This window comes from Meles meles, chromosome 2 (assembly GCF_922984935.1).
Source record: "Meles meles chromosome 2, mMelMel3.1 paternal haplotype, whole genome shotgun sequence".
Taxonomy (NCBI): domain Eukaryota; kingdom Metazoa; phylum Chordata; class Mammalia; order Carnivora; family Mustelidae; genus Meles; species Meles meles.
This window is the reverse complement of record NC_060067.1, coordinates 101,907,924-101,921,658: the sequence shown is the minus strand read 5'-3', so window position 1 is coordinate 101,921,658 and position 13,735 is coordinate 101,907,924. Positions and strand designations below refer to the sequence as shown.

General features: G+C 37.0%; 1 protein-coding gene across 3 annotated transcripts in view; it reads right to left on the bottom strand.

Annotated features, from left to right (window-relative positions):
- Positions 1-4,961: 4,961 nt before the first annotated feature.
- The window catches only part of COL25A1 (collagen type XXV alpha 1 chain), a 467,999-nt gene continuing 459,225 nt past the window's right edge, over positions 4,962-13,735 (bottom strand). For all 3 annotated transcript variants that reach the window (XM_045995538.1, XM_045995543.1, XM_045995552.1), the window contains 3 exons: positions 11,127-11,204; positions 9,235-9,273; positions 4,962-5,049 (listed from right to left, as the gene is read on the bottom strand). In XM_045995538.1, the coding sequence (XP_045851494.1) occupies positions 5,047-5,049; positions 9,235-9,273; positions 11,127-11,204 (120 nt within the window). In that variant the 3' untranslated portion in view covers positions 4,962-5,046. The remainder of the gene's footprint in view (positions 5,050-9,234; positions 9,274-11,126; positions 11,205-13,735) is intronic.

Genomic DNA, 13,735 nt, shown 5'->3' with positions numbered 1-13,735 from the left:
GTAATAATTACACACTTTTTACATTATGAAAATAAGTCATAAATAGTGTAAAAATAATTCTGAAGATCAACTTCTCACAAACTAGGAACCCTGAAAACAAGTTAAAAAAGCAAATAAAAACAAATTAGAAACTGAACACAATGCAATTATCTCCAAACTGCGCATCAAAAACCGCGTGTCTTTTGATTCAGCAATGTCAGCTGGAGAAATTATAATGAAATTGAAATAAGAAATCAAACAGGGAGCATTCAAGCTTTCAGTTATGTACACTATAGAGAAAAACAGGTTTGTGCCATATTTACAGTGATAAGACACAACACATTCTTAGAATAATCAATTACATGAGACTGGCCCACAAAATGTTAAGAAAAATATGCAGTGTAGTGCTTGCCAAAATATTTTTTTTTGCATTTTCCTCTTATTTTGTATTCACGTGATTTTTTTGGCAATATAAAAATAGCTGCACATAGAGATGAACTTTAAAATGTAAAAAATACAAATAAAAATATAATATTTTCTAATGGAAAATCAGATACATACATCTTTTTAAAATGTTATTAAGTCGCATGGAAACATTTACAACAGTATAAAGAATATTCACATAAATGTCAACAATAGGTAAGACATTCTTTTGTGAATCCAATTTATTAATATTTCTGAGATATGTGAGAATATCTACTACATTTTTAAAAACGTTGGTACTTTATCGATAAATCAAACACAACAGATCAGGTTGAAAAAAAAAATCTTCTTATTCCCCAAAGGACAGTTCTGTCAATAAAGCAGCATAGGGAATCTTATGCATTAAACACATTTAAAATATCAGAAATACCATTAAAATGTTTCAGTATTAGATTAGCAAAACAAAATCCACCAAAAGCTTAAGTTGGAAGCTTATCTCTGCTATGGCATAAAGTAAATCTAGCCAATAAAAAAAGGGGGAAAAGTAGGGACGGGAGTTCCTCACATTTTAAAATAATTTTAACAGAATCATAATTGACCAGATATGTTAATTCCACTAGAAATGAAGATTTTTTAATTGCCAGAATCACAGGTGCTTGTTCTTAATTATTATTTTTGAGAACATATGATTACATTGCTATGGACTTGATTTTACAGAGATAGTAGAGTTTTTTTTTAATTTGTTTTGGTAGAAATTTAAAAAGTTCATTTTAGTAATGTTAATTATTAATATAACTTGGTTATGAAGACAGAGAAAAACAAGGTTTCAAATATCAATCTCTGCATGTTCCTAGGATTGCTTACTAGAAGAGTAAAACACCACCTGCTATTCAAGCATAACTTATTTCTGGGTAAAATAATATACAGTGGCAAAAAAAAAAAAGGATGAAAAGCAGTATTAGCTTTTCATGGTACAATAGTAATATAAAAAAGACCTTGAAAAAAAGCACATTTTAAAGAGATAAAAACATAAGATACTGGACAATTTTTCTATAGGTCTTGACACGCTGAATTGACCATTCTCCAAACTAGCAGGTATATGTATACAGTGTAGACAGAAGGACCTGTAGCATGAACTACAGAAGCATATGTTCTTACTGTCCCATCAGAACATCATGGACAGAAAGTAAATTCAAGAACAGATTTTTTTGTTTTTGGTAGAAATCCAAGATACTCTTATGTTTTCTATAAAATCAAACAAGAAAGAAAAATCCTCCAGGATAGCTTCTCATAATGAAAATGAAAGCTAGAAGAAAAATTGGGGCATATTAGTGTGTCAGGTACTCTATGAATGTGTTAGACTTCTTTAACATCGGTTTTGTCAGATTTCATCAAATGAAATAAGCTAAAAAAAATGAGGATGAAAGTTGGTAAAGGCATATGGTGTATGCAATGAACATGAAATAAAAGGATCCATGATCCAAGTAAACACACATCATCTCTAGGTACACTGTTTTGTTTTACATTAGGAAAGACTGGTCACTGAAACATATTACAGCAAATTCATGAACTTTAAAAATAAAATCACACACTAACAGTTTAGGAATGCTATTAAACATAAACATGAAATTATCCATAGTAGAGTTGCATTGTCCATAAAGAAAAAAAATGCATTAGCACCAACATGAATAGAAAACAATTTTAAAGCTAAAACACATACCAATTTGGCATCCTTAAAAGATACTTATCAGAAATAGAAGTAGCTCTTGACTTATTTCCAATGTGTCTTTCACATATTTTTTCTCAATATTCTATCCAATACTATAAATTAAGGGTTGGAAATCTTGAAGAAAACTAGATATCTGCCAAGACATGTATATACCAGCAGACATAAGTTTTTAATTCATTCGGCAATATTTGAGGATTCTCTATATTGATGACAAAATGGATGGTTGGAAATATTTTAGTAACGAAAAGTTTAAGATTATCCATGGTGGTTAAGACCTAATAATTCCACTGAACAAAGAAGAGTACTATCATCTCTTTGTTTTTCTCAAGGAAATTAATGTAATGGGAGTCTACAGCTTCCCTTAATCATAGAATAAAAATCAATGTTGTCAAATCAGTTGTAGAGCAAAAAACCCAACATAACCTAGGACAGAAGGGTATTCTTAAAGGGCTATGTTCAAAAAAAATTTTTGTGTGTATAAAGTGTTTCTCCTTGATATTGAGGTATTTTGTTTTGAAGCTGCACAAGTTTTCAATAGTGATTCATCTCAATAAAGAAAGATAGAAAGAAATATAGCCACCAGATTTTTTTCAAGACACTGCTGCCTGTTTTCCTGAAGAGACAGTAGTTCTACCTGTTTTGGTTCATTTTTCCAAACCATATAAGACAGATCGTTTCCAACATTGAACAATACTTTTTCCTAACCATGTCAAACAAGAGATGGTTGGAAAATAAAGCCCTCTATTGTTTTAAAAATGCCGAACTGGCCTCAAGTGTGGAATGTTACTAGAAATGTTACCAATTAATTGATCTAATAATTTGGACATCTTTCCAATCTCAAAAACTTATTAGAAATAAAAAGAAGGCATTTTGTATAATTGAACATTTGGTTGTAGAATATGAAAGAGATCCCAAGCATCTTAAGATATTTGTCTTACAGTCATATCTTAACTGTTGTCACCATAAGTCAGTGATGAGCTAATTTTCCCTCTGGTGGTGAAAATTTTTGAATGGAGCTAGAAATTTTCCCACAAAATGACATCAAGTCAGGAGAGAAAGTATATTGTCCTATGGGCTGAAAGAGTGACTACTCTTTATTGATGGTGTTTCCCTTAATGTAACCCTTCCACTCAGAATAAGCATTTCAAAACATATTACCAACTCTTTACTGTGCAAAGAAATGCTCAGTCTAATACAATTATGTAAGTTTTGAGCAAGTAGATGAAAAAATACTCTATGGCAACTATATTTCACAGCTTTCTGACACACAGATTTGGTCTGTGCATAAGACAAACATTTAGAAATGTAAAAAAAAAGATAAAGAAATCTAAATATGGACAAAACGTAGATCTAAATAGAATGATAAGAAATAGAAATGAGTTAATACTATCAAATGTGACCAAATCTTGACTTAACTGATAGTTGCTATGTAAATTACAGTCATCATATGAAAAAAAAGTCAAAAAGAACTCAAGAAATTGCTTGACTTTGGTACTTTACAATGACTGAACTGAAAGCAGTTTCTTTTATATTCTCTTCAGTTATTCAGAACAAGAGAGAAGTTAGTAAAAAGTCAGCTTGACTACTGCTACCAAGTTATTAGGATTTGAAGACCTTCTTTTAAAAAATTGTACAAAACAAATGTGACAAAAACTGAAACAAATCTTTTCTTAATATTCCTGGGACTAGAAAAGAAAAGCATAAAAAAAGAATGAAAAATATCTTTGTTTCTAGAACTTTGTAGAAAATGTTTGAAATGGGTTGGATCTCGGAAGGAAGGAGAGCATCAGCTTCGATAGAGCTTGTAGGGCGCGCTCCCCTACAATTACAGAAGAGGTTATTTCAGCCAACCTATTCTCGGGAGTGGTACCCCTTCTCTTTGGTGGGATGCACGCAACCTTTGTCTGCAGGAACAGGGGCTGACATTCCAAGAATCTCCCACCCAAAAGACGTGCTCTATGCCTCTGTCAGTTTCCAAAAGCACCCATATTAACACTTGTTGGAATTCAGTTTATTTTTTTAAAAAGTCTGTTGTTCCGGGTGCCCGTGTGTGTAAACCTCTTTCCTACTTGGTCACAGGAGAGACAGCGCAGGATGCCGAACTGGTCCTCTTCCCTTGTCTTCACTGTCAAGGGCAGCCCAAGGAAAAAGAGCGGCGGCAAGCAGCTCAACCCCTTGATAGTTCAACCAAGGTGGCCATGTGAGCCCGCGATCCTGGAAGCTGGAGGTCTGCAGTCCGGACTGCAACGCCCTCAAAATACAAGACCATTTGTGTGTGTGCTCTCCGCCACCTTATCTCTTTTTGGCAATAAGCCATGGTGTAACCCCCTTGAGATGACAAAAGAAATAAAAGCTCAGATGTGATCAAAGGACTCATCAAGTGGCATGCTAGCATCTGAACGATAAGCAGGCTTGGCACACGGTCATGCTTTTTTGTTAGTTTCAGTGGGCGGTGTGGGCACGAAGCAATGCTAATAGTGAAGGTGAATAGGGATGCGATGGTAGGCTCTAAAATCAGTTAGTTAGTATAGTACATTTTCATAGTTTTGAGTCCATATTTGGTCACAATTTCATGTAAACTATTTCATGGTGCTTTTTGTCCATGCAAGCCCGAAATCAGAAAAGAGCAAAACTATCATTCTGTATCACTGATGTGTCCGTTTAAATACATATCTTCACATAAGATAAAGAGATACTGATTTATATTTTTTTTGCAGGCTTCTCACTGGTTTCACATATTGCCCGGTTTCAGATGTAAGTGGAGAAAGGATGGACATGTGTACTACTGCAAACAGGAAGAAGCAGCTCTATGTAAACATATCTCAGACTTGTAAAATTTGCAATTTGATTTTCAGCTATAAATATAAAAAGTGGACCATTATATATACAACTTCATGCTCGGAAGGTTAGATTCATCACTGCAGAAAAACAAACAACAGAAAAGACATACGTAGAATTAGTGGTCTAGAATAAAAATCTCAAATTAACATTTATTTTAAGAAAATTGGTAGAACCCTGAATACAGTTTTTTTTAAATTAATGAGCCAAATGATGTGTGTCCCAAATACTACTTTCCTAAAACTCCAGGGTGTTATTAAAATTTCCTGGGTTCAACCCACATTTTTTTTTTCCACTAAGAAATTAGTGGTGTTTGTCTTAGTAATGATTCTGGGAAAGCAGAAAATTAGGATTTTTATCACATATGTGCCATAATTAAAATACATGTCCCATACTTATATGATCTTCTCCAAACATTAAAAGCCACTGGGAAAGAGGCTGAGGATTCTGCCCTTGGTGGCACTGTTTACTTCACCCAACCTGACTATAGTACTACTATCCTCCCGCTCTTATGTCCTCTTGGCTTTGGCAGCCCTGCTCTGCTGCAGCCAGTGTGCCAGGTAAACTTGCCCCTTCTCAGGTCTTCAAACCCTATTGGAGATCTAAGGTGATCTAAGGTACCATAAATCTCTGCTTGCTCATTCTGAAGTGCCATAATTATTAAGGTTTTCCTAGAACTAAAGTCTGAGAGAACTGGGGAGCAACGGTCTTTCAGATACACACTTACAGAGCAGATCTTGGGGACTTTGACTTTTACTCAACAAACAAAACAAAACAAAACACACCCAATGAGAAAAGTAGAAAGCCCAGTTCATTAATTAAAAATATTTGTTTTTCTCGCTCCAAGAAAAACAGATGCTATATGAGGTGGGATTAAGAGACTAGGTACTTTGTGATCTGTGGAGACGGAGTTTGCCCAATGTTTTCTGCATGTCATGTCAATGCCAGAGAATGTGCTTATGGAAGTATTCTTTTCCGCAAACTCTCACTTAGCTTGAAATTCAAACAGATATATTTTTTTGAGTACCAATGTTTTGTAAAAAAATCTATGGAATTTTAAAGATTCCCTTTTTTTTCTTCCTTAGGATTTTAAAACTTAACTAAAAAAAAAATCTCATTTTTTTGCTGCAAACCTGTCAGCCCTACCTTACAAAATAAAGTTCAGTGAAACATTAAAAAATATAAATAAATAAATGAATAAAATATGAATAAAGTAATCTGATGAATAAAAAAATATGAAGCCTGTAGGTATAGGTATTTTCCTATTATATAGTTCTTAATCTTTGGATGAGGATGGATAACTTTAATAGTCTGAAAGTACTTTCTTTTTTTTTAAATTTTTTTAAAAAGATTTTATTTATTTATTTGACAGAGAGAGATCACAAGTAGGCAGAGAGGCAGGCAGAGAGAGAGGGGGAAGCAGGCTCCCTGCTGAGCAGAGAGCCCAAAGAGGGACTCGATCCCAGGACCCCGAGATCATGACCTGAGCAGAAGGCAGAGGCTTTAACCCACTGAGCCACCCAGGCGTCCCAAAGTACTTTTTTTTTAAAAAATATTTTATTTATTTATTTGAGAGAGAGAGCGAGCACAAGAATGGGATGAGGGACAGAGGAGAAGCAGACTCCCCACTGAGCAGGGAGATGGACACGGGGCTCGATCCCAGAACCCTGGGACCATCACTTGAGAAAAAGGCAGACACTTAACTGACTGAGCTACCTAGGCGCCCCTGAAAGTACTTTTTAAACATAAATTCTGCCATTTATTCACGTACAAATTATACTGTGAACTAGTAAATCATTATTCTTCGAAGTTTAGAAAACAGAGCTATATCTAGAAAGAAAAGTCATTTAAACAAACATTATTTTGCATGAAAAAATTAGTATCGAGAGTAGTATGGCAAAGGAGACTTGTTCATTAATCACAGTAATTTACGTTGCTACCGCATTCTAAATTTTCAAACATTTATCACTGTGCTCTAGAGGCTAGTACAACAGTGTTTAAAAGGGTAATTCATGTAGAATATGACTAACTAAAAGTAATCTGCTAGCCTTCCTTAAAAATATTTTAAAAATCACTTAAAAATAATTTGAGATAGCTAATTTGATTATATAAGAGATTTTAGAACATTTTATTTTTCTAATTTCTAATTGTTTCTTTCTTCTTCTTCTTTCCTTTTTTTTTTTTTTTTTTTTTGGAGTAAGGAGGTGGTGGGCCAAGCTGATCACAATTTGCATTTGTGTGTGTTGGGGAGTGTGGTAAGCAGGACTGAAGTTATCTTATTGAGTTCTTTACATAAGAAGATATTAGAGGGGAGCCTGGGTGGCTGAGTCAGTTAAGTGTCTGACTCTTAATTTCAGCTAAGGTCATGATCTCAGGGTCATAATCTCAGGGTTCTTAGATGGAGCCCCATGTCAGGCTCTGATCTGGGCATGGAGCCTGCCTGAGATTCTTTCTCTCCCACTCCCTCTGTCCCTTCCCCTGCTTCCCCACATGCTCTCACTGTCTCTCTCTCAAAAAAAGAAGTTGTTGGATTTAAGAAATCCTTAATCCTATGTAGAACATAGTGTCTATTCTGTGGGAAAATGAGTCCTTAAAAGGGCAATTTCTGATTTTCTTATGCTATTCATATTACTACTAGGTTTGGCCATTTCATGAACCAAAAAGATGAGTCCTTTCTTGGTGCCATGATTACTATGCCCTCACAAAAAGGAAATGATTTAGAAGCAGCCAATAATTAAGTAAACCCAAGTTCTGAGTTCTGTCAGAAGGCTGGATAAAGTAAGCCTTTCAACATTTTCCTCTATGTAAAGTGTACCTAGGACTGTATTAAAAAATCATTACAGTATTAGATTACAGGTCAACGGTTAAAGAGTAAATGGTAATTCCAGCTCAGGATGGTATTCAAGATGCTAAGAACAGGGGTTCTGATGGTGAAAGGATACTTTCTTCAGGTGAAGAAGAATATGATGATGGGCCCACCTTCCTGAGAACCCCTTGCCCCCAGCTGTGATTGAGCTAATTCTCTGACAGGCTGAGAGTGAGTATGGGGAGCTGCTAAATAAATGTGGCTCCTGACAGAGAAGGTTTCTTTGCTGAGTGGGGGGACTCAGCTAAGTGGGAGAGGAGTTACACAGGATCTCCTCACCAGTGGAGCTGAGGAGATAAGACACACCACGGAGTCAAGTTTCCCTTCATCTCTCTGCAATCCTAGAGTTCTGTGTAGTCATGCTAATAAGGCATGCCTATCAAAAGTTACTCAATAAGCCAAAGGGTGTTAGAGAAAAAACTTCAAAACAATCAAAGTAGCATGATGCTTCCCCCTAGCTCATGTTTCCATCCGTGGAATTCCTTTACCCATTAGTAGCATATATGCACAGTTCTTTATATAATTAAGTCCACACCAATTGTATAAAGGGTTGGTATTCTTGGACTAGGATGGTGCCAATGGACCTCTTCCCTGCTTCAAGTGCTACCATTGCTTTCCACCGCCCACTTCTGGTTTTGTTGCGTATTGGCTCTTGTCCCTGGAAGTTACTTAACCTCTCTGAGCTTCAATTTCTTCATCAGTATCATTGAAGATAACAACACCCTCCAGGGTTATTGTGAAATTAAGTAAAATGCTATCCCCTGTATGAAAGGGTTCCTCATACAGCCTTTGTACAGGTAAGGCTTGCTAAGAAGTTCCCTTCCATACTCAATATATACACAGTGACCATGGGTAGCCATATGAAGAGGCTAGAATCAATGGATATCATCGAAACACCAACTTAAATATAAATATAGTCTCCTAAATAAATGATCACCGAAGGGAAAAAAAAATCATGCTTACACTTTCTGCTTTCTCAGCCTTGTGATTAATATTGGCAGGGTTCTACCATGTATTTGCATGTCTGCTTACGTAATTGAGTGAAATAGAAAAAGAACCACAATTAAGAATAGTTTTAAATGGTAGGAGGACAAGGAGTTTATATAAGCAAACCATTGTCAAGATGCAGTGCCCCTTTCCATTCCACAGAAAGGATTAGATAGGGAAGCTTTCCAAGTTACAGTGCTTGTTAAGAACTGTTTTCACTCATCGGTTTAGGAGGAAATCAGTAGTAAACGTATTAATCAAAATATATTCTGGAGACAGGATCTTTTGCTTTCTAATGCCCGAACAACATTCAGGAATGTCAATTTCAAAAGATCTATTCTAAAAGGAAAAACCAGGCCAGGGGAAGAGATAGGGGGAGTGCTTCTTTTAGAAATAATTCTGTAAAGCCTACCTTTTGCCAACAACCAGGCATGGGTAATCCATCTGGCCCCTGTTTTAAAGAGAACAGTACGAATTCCTCAGACTCCACAGAAGTGAACATACCTCACAATTCACATGCTCAGAAGCTTAAAATACAGATTTCTACCCACTAGGTGCCTGTGGTCATAGGCATTTTTTCCTAGTTATAGAATACCCAACATTAGGTAAAAGGAAGAAAATTCAAATGCTTTTTAGAGTGAGAACACATTTTGAAAGTGCAAATAGAGAAAATTATGCCTAATTTTGAAAAAGTAATTTACAAAGCATAGGGACCTGCTCAGCTCTACCTCTAGCTAAGCAATCTGGACTATTCCTCTTAATTTTACTAAAACACATTTCATAATTATCTTGATTAAATAAACAAAACCAACTTCTCTTCCTGGTCACTGTGGTCTATGGTTGAATGCATGATAATAAAGAATAATCCATGATGAACCATTTCTATCTGAAGTTTGTAGCTCTTCACATGCCAGTATCCTTTATTTTTCCATACTAAAGCCAGTATAGTAGAACACATTCTATTAATTGAATTAAAAGACAGGCAGCCCATCTATATCTTTATAGTAAGATGTTATCCATAGCATTCATCAATTTTTTAATGAAAAAGTCTTTAGAAGTTGGTTAACCAATTCTGAATCAACAAGGGATTCCTGAACATTGCACCGTTTACTTTCATTTAAAGTGCAAGCACTCTTCAGATACAAATGATAGAAAGAAGGCAGGAAGAGTCGATGTATTGAGGCATGCTTGTGTTTTCCCCTGACAAAAGGATTGTAAGGTATTTATTACTAACAGCAAACAAATAAAATAAAAGACTAGGCACCTGAATGGAGATTTTTAAATTGTAATTATTTACCAAATACATTTTTCCTATAACCATAATCTCTTAAAAGGCTTAAGAAATATAATGTCTTTAAAAAATCATGCTTAACACTGAAGAATAATAAAAGAACATGCAGACCAAGTATAACAATCAATAAATATAAAACAACCCCCCAAATTTTCTTTTATACCTCAGAAAATATGAATATACTTTCTTTCTAAATGTAAAAAAGAAAACACCCCACTTTGAAATAGCTTTATAAGGTATCTGGGAAAAACTTGGTAATGCCAGATTGGTACAAGGAGAGGATCACCCAGTAGAATTTTAGATTTTAGTATAAGGAGGACTTTGAGTTCATGCCAATGGGGATAGGGAGTTCTGTCTACTTTAGGAAAGTGAGTTTCAAAAGGAGAGACCATTACATTGAAAAGGTTATGTGACAAAGAAGAGGGTTGGGCTGCAGATTATTACCACCATCTTTAGAAGCTCTGAGAAGTTTGATTTCCTTCTCTGTGGTCTCTTAACAGCATTCCCTTGAACTGGTAAGTCTTGACCACAGAAGCTTAACTCTGTCGGTCTGGCCTTATTTACGGCCTGACAGAAATGCAGCGGAAGAGGCAAAAATGCCCTTATTTCTCTCAGAGAAAAAGGAAAAAAAAAAAGAGAGAGAGAGAGAGAGCCAAATTTAGGGATAGAACCCAAAGTTATGGCCTAGCAGTCCCTTTCCACGGAAGATTTTTATGTTGTTTGAATGTCCTCCGTCAGTATTTATCGAACAGGTGAATATTCCCCAGAACGCAGACATGGCAGTCGGGTGAGCTGTGAGGACAACGTCAGGAGGTTAATGGGCAGTCTCGGACGGAGAGGCGTGCCTGCTCTCCTCACTCCGCAGAGGTGCCGAGCGAGCGGTTCATGCACATGCATGTAGCGTGTTTATCATGTAAAGCTTGTTCCGCAAGTACCACTTTACACTGATAGAGATGAACATGTAATAAACAAAGGAAATGCATGCAGGGTGGTAGGAAAGAGAAATACTGTACCAATTGGCAAGGGGCATCCAGCCCATCCAGGCCAGGCTGGCCTGGCTCCCCTTTTTCCCCCTTAACGCCACGGAATCCCTGTTTGTAAAGATTAACTCACAATGTTACTAACGCAAGAAATCACTTAGGCACAAATTCTGCTCAAGAAATAACTACGATATGGAAGCGCTGGGAGAGGAGCAACTCTGAAGGACAAAGTAACATGGGCTGAAGCTGGTTGAGCTAAGAGCCTGACCTAGCCCCGGAGGCGGGCTTCCCTGGGACACGGACTTTGTCTTTGGCATGGTGTGGGAGAGCACCGACTCCCCGTCAGACGCTGCAGTCACGTCCAGCTGCAGGTCGGTATCGGAGTGTTAAGAAGCCAAGCAGAGCTGGCGGCCAGAGACGGGGCGTGGATTATCCCGGGAGAGCCCGGGATAGATGCTTGTGGTCCCTCCAAGTCCCTGTGCGACACCCCGCAGCCAGAGCCCTGCTGTTACACGTCCCTCCAGCCTGCTCTTCTCCCAGTGTGTTCCTCCACACACGCTATCTGGAGACAGAGTTCCAGGAGTCAGACATACCAACGGGCAAGGTGCATCTAATCCAGGAGCACCCTGTTCTCCTTTCTCCCCTTTAGGCCCCTTTTTGCCTTTCTTTCCCTTTTCCCCCTGTGGATATAAGAGTTTCAATAAAAGACAGGTTTTATTTGGGACAGGGAGGGGGCGGGGGGGGATAATGGAGATTCAAAAGATGGTTTAGCCAATCAACGTCTGGAAGGGCATTTACCACTGTTTTCCGGTTTAGGTAAGGCATGATATTATAAAAGATAACTTAGATTTTCAGAGTGACAGTGGATTCTGGACAGTGATAGGTGGGATTTTACTTAAGATGCTCAACAGGACGAAAAAAGACTTAAAAGGCCGACACGTCAAGGGCTGACTTAGACCCAGCCGCCACAGTCTTGGCGAATGGGCTGTTTCGGCCGTAGATCTGGTGAGGATGACGGATACCAACTGTATGGGAGGCAGCCAGTGGTCGGTCAAATCCAGAGGAATAGTGAATACTTTACCCAGTTTTCAATACCTTGTCAGCTTACTTTTTTCTAACCCTGTAACAGATGAAAGCTATGCTGAGCCAGACGAAAAGGACAGAATATTAACAGCTTCTATCTTTTGGAAATGTATCCAATTTTATAACATTTTTGGTAGCTCTCATTAAAAAAATATTCAGTGTATTGAAATATGCTTCTGTGTTGTTGTTTTTTTTTTAAACTTTTTTTTAGGAAACTAAAAGCACATATTTTCTTTATTAAGTCAGGTAAACAAATTTTAAAAGTGCTAATACTTCTCAGAAATGCCAGTTGGAGAAATGGACTTATTTATAAATCCAGGGATGTTCTTTAATTCTCCCTTACAGATTTCATGCCAGGTGTTCACAATGGTAAATGGGTTTCCAGGTTAATCACAATGTAACAAAAGCAAAAAAAAAAGTTCTGTTCAAGAGAGGAAAAGCAGTTTGGACTCAGTTGAGCTAATACTAAAAATGAGATAGGCAGGATAATTACATAGTGGGAATGTAGCCATGGAAATTAGTATTTAGGAATCAAGGTAAAGGTTGTGGAAATCTGCATGGATCATGGGAATGGAGGAATTAAGGAAAGGAGGCAAAAGGAGGAGAAGGAAGGAATGCACCTCAGCTGTTTCTTATTAACATAAATATCTCTGTATATTTATAGACAAGAAGTTGGTGCTATACAGAATACAAAATACTGTGCAATACATATTTAAATTAGTGTATTCATTCCACACTCAGGAAGGCAGTTACAATAAAAGTGAATAATTTCAGAAGCGAAACAACATGAATATTCAGACATATACATAAGATATATATGAGATATGCATCCAAATTAACGCATTCATTCTGACTGTGTGAGTGAAAGCTCCTCATTTATCTCCTGTGTGCCAAAAAGATTGCATCAGAAGGCTCAGAATCAAAAACACTTGGGTTTCTTGAATACTGGGGAAAGAGAAATTCTGTGTGGTTTATTAATCATGATCAAAGACGAAGACCTGAGAATCCAGGGTGACATGAGAGCAGGTGTGACAGGAAGTAAGCGAGAAGGGGCGGTCAGGACTAAATTGCTCACTCATGCAAGATCCATCAACGGTCTCAGCACATAACTTCAATGTCACGACAAAAAATTCATTTAAACTTGTTTGGGTGAGCTCTTCTCTCCCCGGAGACAGGGGACTCTTCGTCACATAGGTGAGACAGGTGTGTTGGGTATTGATAATTTAGAATTCAATTCATTATTTGGTAAATCAACTGAAATTAGTCACTCCGCAGGAAAGTGTTGTCATATGAATGTTGACTCAGTTTATAGGAATCAGTTTTCAAAGTAATATGTTAGTAGACCTCAAGCTTTATGGAAAACAGACACTATTATATGAAGAATAATGAATCAGCGTTATTATGAAGCAACCTCATTTTGTAACAGTCAGTGATTCCCTATGCAACACAAAAATATCTGCCCTAGTGCGTATGGGCACATGAGGGCTCTTGTTGATTTTTATCTTCCATGTTAAAGAATGATATACATAAAGTCTTCACATTTGGATCTAATTTTCCTA